Raw genomic sequence first — 23,654 nt, forward strand, 5'->3', positions numbered from 1 at the left:
AAGAGGACGGTGGCAGACTTCGCGCTCATACATCATCACAGAGTCTAGCCAGCCAGGAATTAACTCGACGAAGGCGGCTATATAGACTTGTTTGTAGGTCATTTTCTAATTTATTGTAGGATAGGCACAACGACGCGGACATGGAAGGCGTATGAGAGGCGCATAATTTAGCGCTGTGTGCTGTCTCATCTGCCTTCTACATCCCCGTCTCTGTGCCTGCGCTGCAACGGCCTCGCTCAATCGGCTTTCTCAGCTGCCGCGATCCCCTCCGCTACATAAGCTGCCGAAATTAGGGTCTACTTGCCATCCCAGACGGCTTATTGATGTCCAGTATAATGCACAAAAGGTCCCACGAGGGCATTCCACCGTATTTGCGCATCTCCGGCCAACAGATACTCATACGTCTTAGAAACAAGTGCGCGTTGGCAGTAGCCCAATTTTGTTTTTCTTATTTAAGCCACAAGAACGCTACCATTTAAGTGGATACAGCCATGGTCCACCCAGCATTATCTTTCCCTTGCATTGCGTCAGTAGCAACAACTGAAAATGTGGCTGCACGAAAAGGGCACTTATCTATGCTTGGAGCGTCGAACGGAGATGGTTCCACTAAGCTGAAGCCACTGAGTGTTTTTAATGCGTCATACGCCTCTGCGCAAAAAATTGGGCAAGCCGCTGCCTAGATCCGTGCCCGCATCACGCCTTGTCTTAGCACCGTACTGTCTTTGCATGTGAAGAATCAAACATTTCAGGAACTACCCCGTAAATTGAGAGAACGGCTGGACTCCTGACGAAAATGGCCAATGGGGAGGCTGCAGGTGAGGACGTGCTAAAGAAGTAGCAAACACTTATACAACCAGCGGCATTAGGTCCCTAGCGCTTTAGAGTCCCTCTCTTTCTCTCCTCCTTAGGGGGTGATCAGCTATGTTGTTGTTTTAGCATTTTATTAGTGAGCCACGCCATCGCCTTTTCTTTCTTTACTGCACTGAATAACCTACACAGACAAATATGTTCCGTCCTGCAAATAGAAGGCCTTTGTATGCCACGCTATGCAAGTTAGCGGCAAGGCACTTCGCGAATTGCAATGCTGGCTATACTCTGTGCTTGGACAAAAAATATTAAAAAACTGCACGCAGAAAAGCTGAAAATGACAAGGTTATTCTAAACAACGAGAACAGAGGGAGAGCAAGTCGGTGAAAATATTAGGAAGAAGAAGACAACACCATGATGGTCCCGAAAGTGGCGACCGTTGCTATTCCTTTGCAATCGCAGGCCAAAGACGCTCGCTAATACAAACCTTGCGTCCGATATTAGGAGAGACAAGCAGAGGAAACTCACACCAGCACCGATTTTTATGCTACAGTGTTCCGTAACTTTATCCAATACAGATATAAATTGTAGCGCAGAAAACTTCTTATCGTCACCGCACTTGTGCTTCCTGCAGCGTTGCCTTGTTGCCATTAACAAAGTAGGACGAACTCAATCTTTCTTGTTCGCAATGTTTCCTGCGCCATCATTCTCTTTCTTGCCGCGCCTTTTGTCCCATGTATGCGTTAGGTCGCAAAAATTATCAGGCTAACCAGTATGATTGTTGCCACTTGAAGATTTAGCAGCCATTATCACTTAATTAGGGCGACTTTGCTATGATCCCTGACTGCACTATGATCCCTGACAGAAAATCTTTAGAGAACCTGCACTGTCATACACAGCCAACCCAGGTTCACGCGAGCGTTGGCCTGCAAACTCATTGTGAAAGGCAGCAAACATCGGCCCAAAAAACTCCCGGGTCTCATGAATGGACCTTAAGGCCTGTGGTGCGCTATAATCGCAATCGTGGATTGAATTTTTGGGTGACGTTACTAGAAGCATTCACACGTCTTTGCTACTAGGACAGACTACTTCTGAAGACCACATCCCCACCACACGGCTTGGCGATCAGCTAAGCTGCGGTCACCTTGGCCTAAAAAAATTGCACCGTGCACTGTGACCCTTTGCTTGGGAAAAAAAAACTGCATCGTATATTACCTATCCCAATGTATTTCCTTTCTCACACTGATTGCAACTGATAAAAAAACTAATCACACCTCATCGGATTCCATGACTAAGAACTGAATCCCGTACGATCTGTCCAAATCTTTGGGACCCCATACGGATGAGCCGCTACTGTCAACATATTTTCTCCAAGAGGAATCCGCTCAAGTGTACAGCGTATAGTTCCAGTTCTTTTGTTTCCTTCAAGTGCGCCTTCTTTTACTGGAAGAGGGCTATTGCTGACGGCAGTTCTAAAGTACCTCCTTGTGTGTATAAGCACAAGGGTTAACAAACAAGAGTGCTTCGCCCGGCCATTGTGGTGTGGGTTGAATTCCGCAAAAAAAAAAAAAAGAACCACGAAAGATAGATAACTTGCATGATGACTGACTGACTGGCATGTCCGGTTCGAGCACTAGCGCTGTCAGCCAGGGGGCGTACATTGTCGGGATATTTTTTTTTCTGCTTATTTTTATTCGTTGCTTATCATCCGCCGAAAGCGGGGTCATTATGCTTTGTGTGAGCCAATGGAAACGGCTGAAACGAGTGGATATACCGAAACGGAATACTACAAAATACTGTTTTAGGCCAAAGAAGAAGGGGAACCGAGAGTCTCGATTTTGTTAATCATAACCACATAAAGCCAACAGACAATGAAGCGAAGGGAAGCATCGGGGAAATTAAATGCGGTTGAAATTGGAATGTAGAAAATAATGAAGAAAAAAGGGAAATGAAAGTGGACGAAAAGATAACTTGTCGCCGGCGGGAGCCGAACCCGCAACCTCCGCATTACGCGTGCGCTACACTACCGATTGTGCTACGGCGAAGGTCATCAATTCGTCCCCTAACTTGGGTATTTATGTTTACTAGATCTAGCCCTAGGTGTGTTAGCCAGCGCCAATCAGAGCCATGGTGGGCGGATGTGGAACATCCTTTTTAGCCCGATGGCGTCACGTAACACGTGATCTTGGGAGAGCAGGCACGTGGCTAATAAACCCTCGCATGATACCTAATGACATCAAGGCTGCCAGATTCGTGACCCTTGCAATGAATAAACGAAAGAAGAAGGGGAACCGAGGGGCTCGATTTTGTTAATCATAACCACGTAAAGCCAAAAGACAATGAAGCCAAGGAAAGCATCGGGAAATTAAGTGTTGTTATTTATTAGGCCAGTTATGTTAAAGCCAGTTATTTGAATCCAGCTGGCAGATAAATTGTCTACAATATTTACAGTGCCAGTGTTCATACAGGTTCGCGCTTTCCCCCCTTGCCCTCCCCGCTCGAATAGACGTTGTTGGCGTCCGTCGTCGATGCCGTCAAATCCTAGAAAAGCACCTGCCATGTGCTCCAATCAGAGTAGTGCGCTAATTCGCCTCCTAGATTGGTGCACGGATGCCGCGTTCAGAAGACGTCCACACAAATCCATCAGAAGGCCATCAAACGATCAACATGGGTTTCCTTTAATATGCACCACGTATGCACAACGGTACGATACGGACACGCAGCAATTGCTGAAGCTACATCATGTAGTCACAACGCAGGGGCTGTTTTATTTGCGTTCGTGCTTTTTTTAAGGTATCTAAAGAATCCTAAAACATTTCGAACCAAATTTAAGACTTTTGTTCAGTGCAAGAAGTTGCGGCTTCGATTCCCGACTATAGGGCGCTCGCAATTCCGTTTGGGTTTAATGCAAAATACTTGCGTACTTAGGCTTAGATGCACGTTAACGAACATCATGTGGCCAAAATTAACCCGAAGCCCTCATCTACGACGTCCTTCACAACCCACTGTGGATTTTCGGGGACGTTCAACCCCATACTTTCTAGCTAAGATTCGAGTGACGTACATGAGTTGTCACAGGCATGCTGTAACAGGCATGGAGCACCGAAGCAAAGGGCCAGTTGCAAACACCGTCCCTCACCATACCTCCATAGATATTTAGAGCAACGAACGTCTTCTAGACGCACGAATGCGCGACCCGAATCGAATGCGCGACACAAATGCACGACCAAATCATGCACGTGCTTCTAGAATTGTGACAGAGGTACAAGCAGTTTCGGAAACGGTGCCGAGGTTCGCATATACAAGTTATCGTCTGTAGACGTGCCTCATATATTTAGAGCAGAGATAGGGCAGATTATGCGCGCTTCGTACTATAGATATCGGAACTGGAGGACTTGCCAAAAGGTGTGCAGCTCGGGCTTTGAGAATTGTCATGCGTTTTCATCAAACTCGATCACGGAACGCTGATTAGCGTATCCCTGATTTGTGGCGTATGCTTGAAACAACTCTTCCATGGACGATAACCGGCTATACGCGAACATTGCCTCGCAAACTTGCATTTGATCAAATGGTGCAAATGCAATAGCTACGTGCGACAAGTTCAGAAGAGCCCATGTCGGTGTATGCGCGTAGCCTCAGTTTGAGCAGCTTGCCACGCGCGCTTATCGAACATCGTAATCTCTCCTGAAATTACCCTTGCATCTTCTTTTGTAAAAAAAATAAGTTCGATTGAAATTCAGGAGTGAAGAAGGTAATCAAGGAAAGGAAACACAGGTGCCTCTCGGCAATGTAATCATCGCGCTCGTTCTCCGTAAAGGCTCAACGGATCTCAGCGACCGCACATGAGGGTTTACTAAGCACTGAGCAAGCTATAGAGAGAAGCGCTCATTCACTTATGCGTCGAATTTATTTTTCGTTCGTCTCTAAAAACCATGCAACGTCACACACGTTGACTTCGCTTTGCTTCGGCTCTCCTCCACATCTTCTCGCGTGTTCACCGCTTCTCTTTCCTTCAGCCTTCTCCAAATCGTGCACTGAAATGTCGCGAACCAAGATTTATGGCGAAGTCTATAACTCCTGATTCGATGCCCTACCTTACAAAAATGTACTCTGAGCTTCAAGTGAATGTGTATCAAGTTCATTTTTAGTCTCTAGAAGATCAATTGAATGTCAAGTTCTGATGAGTACACTCGGTGTAGATTTAATTTACTAACATTAGGAAAGCGTCAATTGACTCCCACTCGATACACATTGAAGTGACTAAATTAAAGAAAGCGCCAAGTGTTTCACACTCGATACACATTTCGTTGACTATAGTTAAGAAAGCATCAGTTGGCTCACAGGTGATATACATTTAATTCACTATAGTTAGGACAGCGGCAATTGAGCAACACTGGATACAAATTTAATTGACCAGTTATCAAACACTCTGAAAATATGAAAATTGGAAGGTATCTCATTCGCTAATCGATAACCGAATGCATTAATTCTAATGAGCTTTTATAATAACCGGATTGTGCGATGTTGAGTTGCCTATTAGAATACCATAAATATACAACCACGTTATCGGGATTCATTTTTTATTGCGTAGAAGAGAGATGCCCCCACTGGCACTACATTGTAGGTCGAAACAGCATGGCCAAGTCGCTTGAAAGGTCTTGGATGTAGGTCGCGACATTTTCCCCGCTGCGAAAATTATGTACCTTCTGCAGGGACTGCAGTGCACACGTAAGCATCGTAAGCATTTCAGCCCATCTTTGCCACGTTTGTCTGATGCACAACGTAAGGCTGAAATTGGTTTAGTCGAGTAAAGAAAGGTGGTCTGTCGTTGTGTCACTTGTGTCTTCATCAAGTTGCATCACTGTTCATATTGTTAAGAGGCGAAAAGGATCATTTTCTGTGTTTGATTTTTCAACCATTCTGACACATCACATGCGTGACTTTTTTTTTTTCTCTCTCTTCAGCTATTCGCACTGGGTTGAAGGCTGCGTCTTCCCGGACTTAGGAAGCCACCCATCTGAAGGCAACATACACAAGATCGCCGGCTCTATTGCTTTTTTAATAAAGTTTGTGCCATCATCATCAGCCATTGGCGCAGGTTACACAATGTCATGGTTCTTGCGCAAAGTCGTCTCGTCCTCGAGCATTGCCGGGTAAAAAAAAAAAGAAGGGAAATATGAGGATGGGATGGTCACAAGTGTAGGGAAGTTGACATAAAATTGCAGAGTGCTAGTTTAGGATATGGCAGCGAGTGAATAACTTACAAAGGCTAACTAACTATTGCCTCACCCCCCCCCCCCTCCCCGCGGGATCTCTGGATATCGACATCAGCCAGCGATAGAAATACATCAAACCGCGATCAAACACCGAATGATGAAGTCAAACGAGGAAAACTTAGCGATAATTCAAGTGCCAGTACACAGTTGTTCCAAGCCTGATTGATCAGGACGTGTGAGAACACGGTGTTAATAAAAAAAACTTGCCGATGGAAAAAATTACGCCTGCGTACCATGTGAAAATTGCTCCAAAACCATAGGGCAAATGTCGTTACATCGCTGTCTCCTGAGCAGATGGTCATCAGGACGTTGTAACCCTGCCCGAAGCCTCGGACCTTAAAGATGATAGAGCAAAAGAATAATGAATAGCAGCAGACGGCTGGAGTAATTGATGGCGCAAAGGCGGAGAACAAAACGAACAGGGCAACCAATTTCTGCCAAATTCGATGGTTTGTTAACACGAACCATGGGTCTTAAAGGCGATAATAAGCGGGGAATAAAGACAAGAATAACGAGCTTGGGGACACGAAACACCCCGTGATTCAAAGGCGACGCTCATAATATCTATCCGTCCATTCATCGCGAAGAACACGCACAGAGTGCTTGAGGCTCGTGTCGGACATCCTCGATAGATGCTTACGAAAAGATATGGGCGCCAAAGACAATCACAATTTCCGTGTTGCGCATGTCCGTGGCGATACCCTCTCGTGATTGTGTCTTTGGCACCCGTAGCTTTTTTTTAAGCAATATGAACCATCTCTACCAACAACAAGTTTTGGTGATCCCTGACAGCCTAGCGTGGAGGACTCAGTCATTCTCTCGCATCTCGCTTTGCAAGCCATGGTCACGTGAGCCAATGCCGAGCAATGACGATTGCAGAGGGCAACAGCAGGCCAATATTGCATGCCTAATGACAGAGAGAGACGGGGAGAAGTTTAATTACTTATTTCTAAACAATTCAAAAACCATCGCCTACTCGTGTCACTTCGATAACGAGGCACCCGGAGGGTCACGAGTCAAGTAGCGACTTCTCTGCGTGGCCACGTCTCGATAACGCCGCGAAGACGGAACCTGACGAGATAGTTTCAGAGGCTGTCCACACCCACCCACTTACACGGACGCACCTGCCGTTTAAAAGCTTCCGGGTGAGGCTGCGTGGCGCCTTGTGATACTACTCGTTCCAATGATTCCGGTAAACTTTTACTGCAATTTTGACTGATTTTACTGCAGGAAAGGCGACAGCTATTTTGTTGCTGTATCTCAGACAATGTGAGATCGCTGGGAGAGGTCTTCGTCTTGCAGGGGACATAAATTATGATGACGGTGATGCTGATCATGATGATGAAGCGAGAGCCCGAAAGTCTTAGCCCTAACGATATAGCACCGAATCCTCCGCGGTAGCTTAGTGGCTCTGGCGTTGCGGTGCTGAGTTCAAAACTCCGATTTTTCTTTCTTTTCGTGGTTTATCTACTACTACTACTACTACTACTACTACTACTACTACTACTACTACTACTACTACTACTACTACTACTACTACTACTACTACTACTACTACTACTACTACTACTACTACTACTACTACTACTACTGATTCGAGGTCACGGATGCGATCCTGGCCGCAGCTGTCGCATTTCGTTAGCGAAGAAATGCAAGTACACTGGCGTAGTTGTACTTAGGTGGCCGTTAAAGAACCCCAGGTGGTCAAAATTAATCCGGAGTCCCCCACTATAGCGTCCCTGATAATTTGATCGTGGTTTTGGCCCGTAATACCCCAGAATCTTTTTAAAATTTTATTATAGCACCAAATGATGGAATCACGCACCCGCCACGACGGCTCAGTCGACTGTGACACTCCGCTAAAGAGCTATAGGTCCTGTGTTCAATTCCCCCCATCGGCGACTGCATTCTGTTGCGAACAAAATGTGCAAATGTTTTAGCGTTTAGATTTAGGTACAAGGTTAACGAACGCCCGGTGGTCAAAAGTAAATCCGAAACGCTCCCACTATATGGAGAGACTGTAGCCCTCTGCAGCGATGCTGTGGGGCATTAAACCCCATCGATCAATCACGCAAAGAATGACGCTCGACGCTGTACATACACGTGTTGTGGGCCGGTGAACGACACGCAAACGCACGGTGCGCAGCTGCTTTGTGCGAGCGCAACAAATGCGCTCCACACGGTAACGGGCTTGATCAGCGTTACCGCAGATATCTCAAAGGATACTTCACTCTATAATGATAAGCTCTACAACTGCGCGAAATAGTTAACGCTACGGCAAAACTTACGGAGTAACCATTTGATACCAAGCAAGCGCCTTATAAATGGATATGGTCATTGGTGCGTTTGTGTGTTTGATCTACGCTATGATTATGGTTGAAAGGGCCGCTCATGCACTGCATAGTTATTTCTTTTCTTTTTGCGTGCGTGCGTGCGTGTGCGTGTGCGTGTGCGTGTGCGTGTGTGTGTGTGTGTGTGTGTGTGTGTGTGTGTGTGTGTGTGTGTGTGTGTGTGTGTGTGTGGTGTGGGTGGGTGTGTGTGGGTGGGTGGGTGGGTTGGGTGTGTGGGTGGGTGGGTGGGTGTTTTGAAATCAGACTGTTCAGACTGTTCAGAATTTAGCACCATGCTGCTGAGGTCGACGAGAAAAAGCCCCCCAAGGGCTTGACAGGGACCGCGAACCCATACGTGGCAACTTCATTGAAACATGCAAAGCAACTGCAAGGGTATATAGTGATACTGGTGCTTGTCGACTGCACAATGCGATACAAAATAAAGATGAAATAATAAGAGTTAGTGACAGCTGTGCTCCAAAATAAGATGCCAGACAGGAGAGGAAAACATGGCTAAAATTAAATTATGGGGTTTTACGAAACCAGGATGTGATTATGAGGCACGCTGTAGTGGGGGACTCCAAATTAATTTCGGCCCCATGGGGTTCTTTAACGTGGCCCCATTGCAGTTCGCCCCCATCAAAATGCGGTGGCCGCGGCAGGGATTTGATCCCGCGTCCTAGCAACCGCGCCACTACGGCAGGTGAAAACGTATGATAGTCAGTCCGCATAATGTGAATAGGATAAAGCGTCCGTGTGCTCTTCTACATACAGGGTGTTTCAGCGAACACTTTCAAAATTTATTTAAGGTTGCCTGGGGCAGATAGCCCAATTCTAGGTAATGAGCTGGTCTACTCGAAAGGCGGACATTACTTGCACAAAAAATTGAAATGCATAATCGACTAATTAACAAAAATTCACTAATTAAGTTTTTAACTAATAGCCTGATGGCCCATATTGCAATTTAAAAATTGTAGCCGTGGAGTTCGCAAGGCGGTTCCATTTAGAATTAATTCTCGGGATGACACCACTTTCGAGATAATAATTCCCGAACTTTGCGGAGAAATGCATTGGCGTTCCAATTAATTTTGTGCTTCAATGCAAAAAGCGACGATTTGTTAAGAACCTAACTGGAACGCCAATGCATTTCTCCGCAAAGTTCGGGGAATTAATATCTCGAAACTGGTGTCATCCCGAGAATTCGTTCCAAGTGGATCCGCCTTGCGAACTCCATGGTGCACGGCTACAATTTGTGAATTGCAATATGGGCCATCAGGTCATTAGTTAAAAACTTAATTAGTGCATTTCTGCTAATTATTCGATTATGCATTTCAATTTCTTGTGGAAGTAATGTCCGCCTCTTCGAGTAGACCAACTCATGAACTAGAATTGTGCTATCTGCCACAGGCAACCTTTAAGAATTTCTGAAAGTGTTCGCTGAAACACCCTATATATACAATAGATTGCAGTGCCCGTAAAAGATACTGGGCTGCTTATTATAACTAGTACAAATGGAGGCACATCACAGAACAGTTTACTACAATATAACCTGATTTAATTGATAGGGCAAAAGGAAACCGCTCCTGATTACCACAATTTGTTCATGCTATGCAGAACGCTCGATATACAGTTAACAGAAACGTGTGTCACACGCTTTCGGCCTTAAAATTACAATATAAATTTTAATAACGTAATCATTGTTGCGCAAATCTGTTTTATAACGGTAATATTGTGCGGAGCTGCTCCCGTGCCACCTTTGCGCTTTATATTTCACCCCGCGTTTTTCTCATTAGTGACGCGTAATGCGCATTTCGTTTTCGGGAGCGCGCAGGCGATAACAGTGAGCGCGTCATGAAAGCTCGTGCTCGGGTTTACTTCATTCGTACTCTTCGCAACACTTAATGCGTTGCGAGAACAAATCGAACAGAGGAAAGATGAAACGGGAAAAGAAAAAACAATATCATCAGTCACTGTAAAATCTCTTTCTATAAGAACTCTCTCTCAATACGGTGATTTCGGTGTGGAGAATCCGGCATGAGGAGCAACCTTTCCTGTTTTCTCTTGTTGCTTAATTAACAGTATTCTGGAGCCGTCGAAAAAAAAGGATTCATAAAAGAAAAAAAGACACTGCCCTTCAAGCGTGCGCCCGCGAACCTGCGCTCAACTTCGCGATCGCCTCTTTAAGCGAGCCGTCGCTCTGACATGTGCTGATCCTGCGTTAACTGCCGCTACAAGCATTTTCTTTTCGTTTCGTTTTGTTTTTTGTCCTTACACTCGTTCGACTTTTGGCTTGCACCTGGCTCCATGCAATGCATACCCGTTCGTGCAGCGAGGGATAATAAACGCAGCGGAGGTCAGCTGCATTCCTGTCTGTGCATGCACCGCACATCGCATAACTCGAGTCTCGGTCGCTGCTTATTTTTTTTTTTTTTTTTTTTTTTTTTCGTGCTCGTGCTGGTTTTCCGAGGGAGTCAGCTGTACACCTGTAGGCTAGCCTGAAAATTTGTAGAAGGAACACAGAAAATAAAGACAGAGAGAGAGAGAGATGGCAAGACCAATATTTTAAAGAAATACAAAAAAAAAAAAAAAACGTGGGGCGCGGGAGGAAATCATTACGTCGCCGCATTGGTGGCGCCTCCTGTGTGATACGCGCACATCATATGCCACGCTTGTTCTTGAGCCCGCGTGCATTCATTTATAATGTGTCGCAGAAAATATTACGGCAAGGAACTCTGCCGCTACAGGGTCTCGAGAGCGCGACAGTTGCGGGTTGTTCAGCACACTGGATTCGCCTACAGCCTTCGTGCTACCGGCTCGCAACGGATTCGTGACTTTGATAATTGATCGTTTACAAACAGCGTTTTGCATTACAAATTCCGCAATTCGCAACAACGACGCACTTGCGCAGAGACGCCGTGTTTTAGAAAAATCTGAGTGCTTGGAAAATTGAAAAGGTATATACCGAGCGTAATAATTTCAATAACTTGGCAAGAACGTATGGAGCCAGTAAACACGAGTATTTGCCAATTCCATGTGTGTACCACAACCGTCATTCCGTAATCTGATTTCGGAATGATGGTTAGCATATGGATTAGTCTAATCTACGCGACTGCGACAGCGTACGTTCTTTTATATCCTTATTATTTGTTTTGTTTGCTTTTTTCGCATGGATAGTCTTTCTTTTTTTTTCCTTCTTTTTTTTTGAAACAGTTAATATTCTTGTTTGCGCGTTTCCTTGTATTATCGTGTATCTGCGCTTATGGTGTCCGAATATGCGAGTGTTGCGCTTGGAACGCGACAATCGAGAGCGACAGAAGATTAATATTTACTGAACATTAATGGTAAATATTTATATATTGTGCACGCGAACTTCCGAAATCATATTTCGGTGTTTACGCTCGTCTTTTTTTTTTTTTTTGCCATCAGTGTTGATGTCATGACCATTACGAGCAAAGTTATTACGTTAGACAAGAGAAGTAGCCGGCGCCACACACAAGCACCGCCGACTAAGCTATCCTCAATTCCAGTTAGGAATAAATGTTGCAGTTTCACCCGAAAGGCGAAGCATCAATTGCGATAGCAAATTAGTAGAGAGCTATACGGAGTAAGGATAGTAGTTTCCTATGAAATTCATTGGCGGTGCGTTCGGTGCGCAGCATGTCCCAGCATTATAGACGGCCGCCATCTTGGACGTTCGACTGGACGCGAGCATGCCTGCACGGCTCACGAACACAGCGGCGCGCGGAATCGTTAATGTAGCAAAAAAAAAAAAAAAAAAAAGCAGGTAAGCTGTGAAGCGAAGCAGGACGGACCTTTCTTCTCTTGTTTCCTTCTTTATTTTGAACGAGGCTTCTTCGCCTCGACGTGCTTCTCTATTTGATTCGATTTTATTTTAAGACGCCACACAGCCGGCGGAGCTCGTTGCGTGGCCTGAAAATCAAATATTTCTTACTTTTTTATGCATCTCGCTCAACCTGGTCATTTTCTTCATTCCTTCCCTGTTCGTCCTTTTGCGCTTACATCGCCGTGCAGTTGTCGATAAAAATAATAATAATAAAGCAAAGCGAAAGAGGGCGAAAGTGATATTGGAGTCGGTCAAATTAAACCCGGGAGTGCCTCATAATCAAATAGTGGTTTTGACATGTAAAACCCCAGAATTCATTCAAGTTAAACCCGACAAAGTCCAAGGCTAATCCGCATGAAGGAAAACTAGAAACGCATCTACAAACTACAAGCTTCATTTCTATTTATTCTCATCGAGAGTATATTGTAGCAAAAGAAGAGTCGTACAGAATAATGATTGGGTGACAAACAATAGTATAGGGGTTGATTAATTAGTAATTGGTTTGCTGAACTAACCAGAGCATTTTTCACCATACCCATCTGCAGTATAACATACTAGTCACAGCCCCAGGCAAATCTATCTATCTATATATCTATTATCTATCTATCTATCTATCTATCATCTATCTATCTATCTATCTATCAATCTATCTATCCATCTATCTATCTATCTAACTATTTGTCTCTTTATGTATGAGGGACGTTCCGAAAGTAAGTTTCGTCATTTGTTTTAAGGAGAACATGGTGCACCAGGTGAAAAAAAAATCGCCATCAGAAGCTACGCCCATTGCTGGTTCAACGACGGAAGGAGTGTCAGCGGAGGAGGGATGACGCATGCGCAGAGCGCCGAAGAAGAAAGAGTAGCAGCAGACCGGCGTGCCCAAGGTTATTCGAGTACAAATCATGATGGCAGACAGACGTGTACTGACAACGTGGTCGCCAATGGAAGTGCGTGCTGTTATTCGGTAGGAATGGGCGCGTAGGAACTATAGTGTGTCCATCATCCATGAAAGCCTACAGATGGTGTATGGTGAAGAAGTCATGTCTTGTCAAATGCTGAGGTGGAGCAGGCTGTGCGACAATGCCTTGCTGTTCGACAATTCCTCGCATCGCAGGGCACCGAGTTTTACCGGAGTGGTTTCTTGAAGCTGATTGCACGCTACGACAAGTGTCTCAATGTCGGTGGCGATTATGTGGAAAAACAGTGCAAAGTGTATAGTTCATGATGCCCGGGCCTAATTTTTTTGGCAATGAAGTTTCTGTGTGAACATAAATGACGAAACTAACTTTAAGAACGTGCCTCGTATTTGTCACTCTGTCGCAGAGACGAACACTCGCTAGATCGTTTCACGCACGCTACTATGGGCTTCTCCCGTTTCCTGTGCTGAAATCTGGGGCTGCATTCACGAATGAGTTCCTTCGTAAGCGTTCTATGCCATTGGCTGGCTGTCTTGGCTAATGATATTTCTAGCATCAGGATTGGATAGAATTGCCTCTAGCGAACAATGCTATCTTACGGAAGAGCGCATCGTGAATGCGGGCTCCGAGATTTAAGATATCAAACTCACTGCGGCAAGAAAGATAGGCTGGGGCACGACGGGGTGGCTCTTGAGGGATGGCAGAGGGGTGGGGGAGGGACGAGAGGAGAGGACCCTAACTCTGCATCTAGTACCGAGAAATCCGAGCACTCCGAAGCTAATCTTGCATATCAAGCGTGCATTTCGCGATTCACGCATCATCCGTCACACTTGAGAAGTGCGTGTGTATGTGAATGCATGTGCCCGGAGAGTTTATTTCATCTCCCTAGGGTATCACTGCCTCCGCCCCCTTATCTAAATGAGAAAAAAAAAGCAGAGAACAGATTATTGCTGTTACTCCCTGGAAGAGGCCAGGTTGCGTTCCCATTATGTAATACCGCGGCCGGCTCATAACGCCGCGGTGAGACTGCTTTCATCTGGGTTTTTATCAGTTCCAGCATGGCAGTGCACGGGTCCTTCCCAGCCAACTGCGCCCCCGCAAATGACAAGCAGTCATCGCTCTGCAGAGAGGGAAAAAGGGGACAGCTGGCAAATCACTACACCACAAGCACGCGTGCAGCTGTGCGCAAAACTAACCAAATACGCCCACAAAGAATGAAATCCGTAATTTGTCGCACCCTTTCCCTTACATACGAATGAAGCCAATTTAATTAAATTGCGGGGTTTAACGTACCGAAACCGCGCGGTGAAATTATGAAGCACGCCGTAGTAGAGGACTCGGGATTGATTTCTGACCACGTGCCCCAAATGCGCGGTTACACGAGCGTTATTTTTTTTTCTTCCCGTTTCTTATTCTTTCATTTTTTTTTAATTTTTTATCCACCCCCATTGGAAAGCGGCCGCCACAGCCGGGATCGAATTTGCCAGCTCGTGCGTGGCAGGGCAACGCCATATCCACAGGGCTACACCGCGGTAAGTTCAAGGCACACAATATTATATTTAACGAAATCATAGGGTAATTTGACTTTATTGTAATTTAAATGTAGAATTAACACAGAAAAGTGGAAATCAAAAGTCGAAGAAAAGACAAATCTGCAGCCGGTGACGCACAACGCGTGGTCTACTTTAGCAACTCAGCTCTACGGCAGCAGCTGTCCGCCTCGCTGGACTAATTAATAATGGCACAAGAACAATCGTCCACCCTCACTGCGATTGTTCTCGTTTCACCTGGACAAACAGTACCGCTCTGCCCCACGCTCGACAAGCTTGACAAACGTCACCTTACGGAAACCCGAATTCGTGGACCCTGGTCCCAGCCGAACAGCCAACATAATTTATATTTCGTAAAACTAGACGAAACGCTCGTAAAATCGTAAAACAAGCCCGAATTTATATACGTTACGGGAAATATTAGAGATAGTGGGCAGGTACGCATATGTATAGTTGCTAACAACAGTTCACTGCCACTACGCTGAAAATAGAGGGATACATACTAGAAACTGTTATCTAGAAATTGTTCGCTAGCTGGAACTTATAGGCGGCAGTTTGTGCTTCAATGCTTAAAACGACGTTTTGTTAAGCATATAACTGGAACGCTAATGCATTTCTCCGCAAAGTTTGAGAAATAATGTCTCGAAACTGGTGTGCTCCTGAGAAAGTCGTTCCAAGTGGATCCGATCGCCTTGCGAACACCACGGCTGTAATTTGTAAAGAGCAATTAATTTGATAATTAGTTAAAAACTTAAGTAGTGTTTTTTGTTAATTAGTCGAATATGCATTTTCATGTGCAAGTAATGTCCGCCTCTGCGAATAGGCCAGCTCACGAACTAGAATTGTGCTATCTGCCACAGGCAACCTCTCAAAAATTTCGAAAGTGTTCGCGGGAACGCCCGGTATACCCAGTTTTCATTAAAGACAACAACCCGGCCAATCGTCATCCTTGTCAGCGGACATCGCGAGCGGCCGCTACAATGGCGCCGCTACAAATTGGTTACTCTGTCAAAACAAAACCAAAATAAAATACGATGATTAAACGCGCACGTTGGAATCTATGCGAAGCAAGCTTTTGTAAAGCCGTTAACTTGTTCATCTTCGGCCCCGAGTTCGGCAGCGGAGGGACCCTTTTTACCGGTTAGTGCGCTCACTGTTAACAGATGGCGCTCGCACCGCGCCCAGCCATTTCTTGCCTCAAGAACCGCCGCGTGTATAGACTCCGCAGCTGTTCCATTCCTAGTCGCGTTCCGAGAGCGGTGAAATGCAAAAACCACTTCTACACGTAGCTTCAGGCGGACGTTAATAAACACCAGATGGTCGAAATGAATACGGAGCCCCAGCACTACCGTGGCCCTCGTAACGCACTGTGCAACTTGAGGACGGCAAACCGTACATTTTTATTTAATCTGCTAAATATGCTGTCTAAGAGCTTGAATACTTCTTCTAAGCATGCAGTGCTTAGAAGATTGGAGAGATTGTGTCTCCTTGCCTGACCCCCCTCTTGATACGTATCTTTCTACTTTTCTTGCGGAGAACCAAGGCTTCGGAGTGAGGATCAACGGCGAATATCTCAGCGACCTGCGGTTTGCAGATGACGTTGTCCTATTCAGCAACAATGGGGACGAATTACAGCAAATGATTGAGGACCTTAACCGAGAAAGTGTAAGAGTGGGGTCGGAGATTAATATGCAGAAGATAAAAATAATGTTCAATAGCCTGGCAAGGGAACAAGAATTCAGGATCACCAGTCAGCCTCTAGAGTCGGTAAAGGAGTACGTTTATCTAGGTCATTACTCACAGGGGACCCTGATCATGAGCAAGAAATTTACAGAAGAATAAAATTGGGTTGGAGTGCATACGGCAGGCATTGCCAAATCCTGACTAGGAGCTTACCACTGCCGCTGAAGAGAAAAGTGTACAATCATTGCATTCTACCGGTGCTAACATATGGGGCAGAAACTTGGAGGTTAACAAGAAGCTCGAGAACAAGCTAAGGACCGCACAAAGAGCGATGGAACAAAAATGTTAGGCCTAACGTTAAGAGACAGGAAGAGTGCGGTGTGGATCAGAGAGCAAACAGGGATAACCGGTATTCTAGTAGATATTAAGCGGAAAAAATGGAGCTGGGCAGGCCTAGTAATGCGTAGGATGGATAACCGGTGGACCATTTGAGTTACAGAATGGATACCAAGAGAAGGGAAGCGCAGTCGAGGACGGCAGGAAACTAGGTGGCGTGATGGAGTTAGAAAACTTGCAGGCGCAAGTTGGAATCAGCTAGCGCAAGACATGGGTAATTGAAGATCACAGTGAGAGGCCTTTGTCCTGCAGTGAACATAAATATAGGCTGATGATGATCACGATGATGATGATGATTATGATGAAATATGCTGTACGAGTACATACTTGAGTGAGGCTGCTTCCTCGCTAGTGAACTGACAACTGCTGGCATTCTCACACGGATCCATGTAATAAAAGCTGATCAGCTCGCACTGTTTCTTGTTTACAATGGAAAAGTATATAGAACAAATTATGTGCCACCCGTTAATGGCATTCTGTAAAATCTGCGTTACCGTAGCATGCTATTCTTCTTCCTAGTATCTGTACGTCCCAACCCCGGAATGAAAGGTCGAACAGTCACCTAACTCAAACCAAGGTTCTGTTTTTGCAAAGCAATTTTAGCATTATTATTATCCAAATTCCCAGAAGAATCTGATCGCCAGATAGAACCGAAAATTTAGTAAACACTCGTTCGCGCTTGTAAATATTTGTTTCCTGGTTTCCACTACCGTCCGGCCTCATTCACTGAAATTCGCAGTGACGTCTTAGATATAAGGGTATTCGTAAGAGATTATACCGAACAATGAGTGGTTTACGTATATGTACCGTAAGAAAAATAAACCATGAAATTGTACTGCGCCAAAAAAAGAAAGTTAGCAAACTAGAAACATGGCAACATGCGACTTCCAAGCCATTGGCTATGAATAAATGAAGAAAAAAAAACGATGAGCGAGTGACAGTGACCGCGATTTAATACAGCGGCTGAAAGCGAAAATATACACTCAACCACAAAAGCTTATGGATAACGAGATCTCAGAAAACAGGGAATTTCCGAGCAGCCTGCCACAGTTAAGCCAGCAAAACAGTATATCGCAATATTGTTCGCATATACTAGCAGAGGCTGGAAATGCGAATAGATATTCAGCTTTTTCTCGGATCACGTGGTCCGTAAAGTTTGGCGGTTGACTTCCCTGCCACTTTGTTTTTGAAAATTATTTCTGCCCCACGCGTACGGCATTTCTCGCACCATTTGGACAAGGCTTAATGAGCTGGGAAGGGTGGATATACGATATTTGCATGTCCTCCGAAGCTTTCGCCAAGGTATCGTGCTGCTCACGGAGGCATTGCAGGCGACAGACGCCGAAACAACGGCTTGCTGCGCTGCACCCAGGTCGTGCATGCGCTGTCGTTGTGAACTGAGACAGCGGAGCTCAGCTGAGGCAAGCAATGGACGCTGCACCACGTGATCAAATATGGCGGCGATCACGGGAGGACGCTGAAAAGGGTCCACAACGACTGCATATTTGCCCGGCAAGAAGCGGAGAACTCCCCCTTCCTCTCTCTCTCTCTCCCTCCCTCCCCACGATGACCACGTGACCCTCGAACCTTCGGATTAAACTGTTTAGGGATCGGCCCACTTCGCTATTGCATTGTATCCAGGAACAGTCCATTTTACTCGAAGAGAAAACGACCGAGGCGACACGCCACACGCTGGGGAAGAAAGCACACAAAGCTTCCGTTTAATATAGTAATTATGCGATTGAAGTCGTATATTCTTTGCTGCGAGAATATTTAAGTGGATCTTGCTGTTTTACTGGGTAATTCATTAGTCAAGATAGCCGGTTACCGGCTATCTGTGAGGGTAGTACTGATGGCTATTATACAAGTCGATTCGATGTGCGAGTGCGCTTTTGTTGTCAAAAAGCACCGAGCAGACAAGGTCAGAAAAGTCCGAGAGGGTTCGCCAAGAAAGCTGCGACAGACCTACGCGACGTGTCTGACGATCTGCGCTGTGATTGGTTCCCCGTCTCAAAGGCGGTTATTTTAAGCGACTCCCGCGGAGCTCAGAGCCGGTCATCCAGCGCCAACGCTGTCTCACCTCTTTTAAGGTGAACTACTTAAGGCGGCCCATCGAATCGCATCTGAAGGAAGAACAGCGATGGTTCAGTGGATACCATCACACGTTGGCATCATAGGGAACGAGGCAGCTGATGTTCTGGTGACGTCAGCGCACAGCCTCGACTTCGCTAATGATAATTTATGCAAATTCGACGACGCTAAGCTGCTTATACGCCACCACCAACGGCGCTCGCATCCAAGGGATCGTACCCTACACCGATCTCTGGCCATGCCTTAACTCGTCGTAGTGGGTCTCTACTGATCAAGTTAAGCATGAGGTGCGTTAATGTAGCACATCGCCTTCATCCACGAGGACATGCGCCGAGCCCTTAGTGCCTCGCTCGTGGACACTGCAGCGAGATACTTGAGCATTTGCTGTTACCAATGTCAGTACCTCCAATGTTCGCCAACATTCCGCATTTGGTGCTGTGCGTTGCTGAGCTAGTTTCAACAACCTAATCTTGCTCAAACTGCGCTTAATGAGATTATCTCGTTTCTAAAATGTGCTTCAACGCGATATGGGGCTCACGGAGCTGTGCGGAATTACTGTCAACCATGGGACTAGACTCTAAGCTGTATAATGCTCGCACTCTGCACGTGACTGCGTGATGTGCATTCCGCTACTTTTTTCCTACTTTTATCTCCTTCTTTTTCTCTTGCTCTTCTTTTTTTCTCTCTCTCTCTCTCTTCAAGCGGGTGGGCGCGGTGTTCCGTTTAGAAGGCAATTGCTAGCCCGCTTTTCTTTCTCTTAGCGGTGTTTGTATATGTTATGATTAACAATAACAATAACAAAATACTACTAATAATATTAATATCAGTAATAATGCGCCGCATGTACGAATGACTTCGCAACGTAAGTTCAGCACTCCGAACATCGAGTATTCGAAGGGATCATCGGTTGGTCTGCCGCACCTGCGACGCTGCACGTTCGCAAACGCAAGCAACATCGTGCAATTCTGAAACAAGCGTATAGAGCGTTTAGACGGCCAGCCTAAACATGATTAATGCACAGCTGTGCTGGCGCGCTCAAGTTCACACTGTGCTGATAAATTCCAGGCCACGTGCCTAAGTTGTTTTTTTTTTTTTTTTTTTTACTTTCAAGGAACCCGTCAACTACATACAATTAGTTTCTTCTGATTTATTTATTTCGTTATTTATTCATTTATTATTTTCTTTCTTGCTCAGCGGTGTAGCACATATGAAAGGGTGCACGCCGTTTATTCTTAAGTAGCGATTACCTGACTATGTTTAAGTTACAACATTGTATCCGAATCTGTAACATGCAGTATTTCAGCTGAATATTTCATCACGTGTAAATGCATTCATTTTCGGCACAGGTGTAGAGCTGCTATGGCGGCACACCTGCCTCGCTAGCGAGCTTACAGCGGTGCTCGGTGACGAGTGATTTTTTTTTTTTTTTTTCGCGTATTCATCCCACCAGACCTCGCATTCGGGATAAACATGCCGGTGGCGCTGAACGTCACTGCGAAATTCGCGCACATTTTGCTCGGGACACACTTGTGGACGCAGAGTGGGAGGGGGCGTGACAACGCACGCAACGTGTAAAACGGTGGTGGTGGTGGTGGTTAAAAGGCACTCCAGCAGTGACAGCTTGTAAATTATATCACGGTACACATACGGTGCGAAATGGCGCTCAAGTACTCCAGTAAAAGTTACCCACGTGAACGAGGAAACGCCGCGCGCACTTTCACAGTCTGGCACCCACTTTGAGAGCACTATGCACGTGCAAATGCAACATCCATCCGGGTACATCGTGCAGGTACACGAGCAAACGCATTCGTAGAAGCGACTTTTGCGTTGGCAGTGGAACTGGTGTAACACTTTCATGATGAAGGCGACACCATGCGCGTGTAGTTCACATTTTTATACCAACTCACACAAGCGCCCACCTACGATGAGAGAGAGAAGGAGAGAGAAGACAGGCGTGGGCACTGTCATGTGCCGAGCGTGTGTGTAATGGTGTGCGCGTGTTGATATTTTGTGTCACCACGGGCGCCGCTCACCTGTGAAGTACGACTCCTTCGCGTGGCAGCGGTGCCTGAGCATGCTTCCGGTGCCCTTTTTGCTCGAGTAGGAGACGAAGTTCTTGCAGTGCACGCATCGCGCGAAGTCCCGCAGCTCGCCGTCGAGCACCACCAGCTCGAAGTCCTTCCACGAGGCGCTCTTGGCGTTGAACTTGGTCATGAAGTGGAATCGGTGCGGCTGTCGCCTGTGCAGCTCGTAGAGAATGTCCTTCGTGAAGGTGCCGTGAAATGGCGCCACGGCCGCTTCCTCGCCGGAGGACATGTTGTCGTCGCCGCCGCCGCCGCCGCGCCTCCTCCGCCACCGCTGCGCCGGGGAAGGAAGCCGCCGGCCCGATGCGCGTGAGTCAACATTCTCCACTCACGGGCCATGACGCATGCACGCACACTCTCGACGCAGCACGCACACGCGATCGATTCCGCACGCGGCTCACGCCGCCGGCGGCGGCGGCCGTGCCGCGCCGGCGACCAGCCTCCTCTCCCAAACCCACCCCCTCGCCGACTTCGCGCCCCGCCTCGCCAGCTTGCGAGGGAAGCGGCGAGCGTCTCAGGCTAAGCAAGGCCACTTCTACCTTCCTCACGAAAGTGGAGGAGTTTGTCGACGCGGGAGGGCGCAGCGATCGCTTGCACGCGATCGCGATAACGTGGGCGGACTGCTCAGGTCTGGTCGGAGGACGACGTTGTCGCGCTTTGGGAGGGGAGGGTGGGGTGGGGGGTTGGACCAGTTGGACTTTGTCATCAAAGGCGAGATAGCCGCGCGCGTGCAGCCTTTCACGCCTGCCTTGTTCACATGCTAGACAAGATTGTCGAGTGAACGCTTTTGTTTGCAGCGGATGTGGAGATGTTGTCGTCGTTAGGCAATGCTTTATGCTTTGGTGTCAAGTGCACAGAGCACAAATACATTCCAATGCCACCCGCTCTCTCATATCGGTTGTCCTAACAGCATGGAAGTGTGTGTGTGTGTGTGTGTGTGTGTGTGTGTGTGTGTGTGTGTGTGTGTGTGTGTGTGTGTGTGTGTGTGTGTGTGTGTGTGTGTGTGTGTGTGTGTGTGTGTGCGTGTGTGTGTGCGTGCGTGTGTGTGTGTGTGTGTGTGTGTGTGTGTGGTGGTGTGTGTGTGTGTGTGTGTGTGTGTGTGTGTGTGTGTGTGTGTGTGTGTGTGTGTGTGTGTGTGCGCGCGCGTGCCTGACTGCGTTCGCGCGACTACTTTAATTTAATCCTTACTACAACTCAACTGCGCCTATGTTGTCTGCACGGCAAACAGCTCGTAAACACTTCTTAGACTAAAATCACGACTTGTTGAAAATTCGCACCATGCTTATGACTCTGAATATGCATTTTTACGTCAGACTTTTTTTCTTCCTTTCCTCTTTTTCTTCACGTTGACGCACCCCATTCCGATTCATTTTATATTGTTCCCATATGCTGAAGAACTGAAAGCTGGGAATAATCCCTGAAAAATCCTCATGTGCAATGAAAGCTCCCATAATTGAGGCGCGGAAGGTTTGCTGAGAGCGCTGCTGAGAACCGGAGAAATTCCTTCGCTTACTCGCCTTTCCGCGTGCTAGAACGTTTTCAGGATTCTGAGTAACGACAGAACGCGACCGCTACGCGCACCCATATCCGCGCCGACTTCAACGTGGTCCGCGCATTCAGCGCCGCCTAATGGACATCCGGTGCAACGCAGCCGCTCGGCAGGCGCCCGCACGACTCGCGGCCTAGATGCACTAAATAGTCGATCTAATCGAGCATCCTCTTCCTCCTCCGGGCGTTCTTTTTTCCTGCTGTTGCTCCTGACCGCTCGGGTTGGGCTTCGTTGAGCGAGAAGCGGGCAAGTGCTGAGAGAGAGAGGAGCGAGCAGGCGCGCGTACATAGGCGCGCGGCGTTGGCCAGGGCGCGCCTGCCTGGTTACAGAAGCAGCAGCGCTGCGCGGTGAGAAAGGGGCAAAGATGCTCGCGCCGGATGTCCCCGCGCCCAGCACCGGCGCGGCGGCGACAAGGCAACGTAGGGGGGGTCAAAGCACTTGACTGGCCAGCTCAGCGACCCTGGACGAAAAGCGCGTGCCGTCGCTCGTGCAAGCGCGGGCGCGCGGCCGTCTTGCTCGGGAACGCGACCCGTGAAGACAGAAGCAAATGCCGTCTTGGCATCTGCTCGGTGGGCAAGCGTGCCTTCCAGGGGGGGCGCAAGGGGGAATGCGGAGGAGGTCTCAGACGGTGGTGGTCGAGCTGTGACTTTTTGAGGAGACCGGGCACAGGAGGTGTAAATCCTTTCGAGGTTTCGTGATAGCGGCAACCGGCTCTCGGAAAGGTTTAAATGCGTGCCCGCGCACACCGGTTTTCATTCCTCCCTGGCCAGACGGGAAGTGGATTAAGAAAAAGAAAGCGGTTATAAACGATATCGTCGTGAGTTTTCTTAAGATTTGGCAGTGCGCGTGTACAACGCGTAATCGCACGGCTTTTTTTCTGTCCTTTCTGTCTTTGATAAAAACTGCTACTAGAGAGTTTTCTATTTTTATTATTACTATAAGGGATGCGAGGCAAAACAGGTGTTCAGCTTCTTCGCGATTTCAATAACCTCTCGTTGAACGTGTTCTGTCTCTCTAACCTTCTGCTAACCCTCGTCGTTGCTAGACGTTTATGGCGGAGCCTACTTTTCGAACTGCGCGTACAAAATTGACGCTTAAACCATTCGTTCTTGAAATGTTGCTTTAAC

General features: G+C 46.9%; 1 protein-coding gene across 2 annotated transcripts in view; it reads right to left on the reverse strand.

Moving 5' to 3' along the window:
• Nucleotides 1–21,413, reverse strand: part of LOC119455380 (uncharacterized) — a 63,223-nt gene extending 41,810 nt beyond the window's left edge. For both annotated transcript variants that reach the window (XM_037716773.2, XM_037716772.2), the window contains exon 1: nucleotides 20,928–21,413. In XM_037716773.2, coding sequence (XP_037572701.1) covers nucleotides 20,928–21,210 — 283 coding nt within the window. In that variant the 5' untranslated portion in view covers nucleotides 21,211–21,413. The remainder of the gene's footprint in view (nucleotides 1–20,927) is intronic.
• Between the last annotated feature and the right edge of the window lie 2,241 nt (nucleotides 21,414–23,654).

The sequence above is a fragment of the Dermacentor silvarum genome, chromosome 6, assembly GCF_013339745.2.
Source record: "Dermacentor silvarum isolate Dsil-2018 chromosome 6, BIME_Dsil_1.4, whole genome shotgun sequence".
NCBI lineage: Eukaryota > Metazoa > Arthropoda > Arachnida > Ixodida > Ixodidae > Dermacentor > Dermacentor silvarum.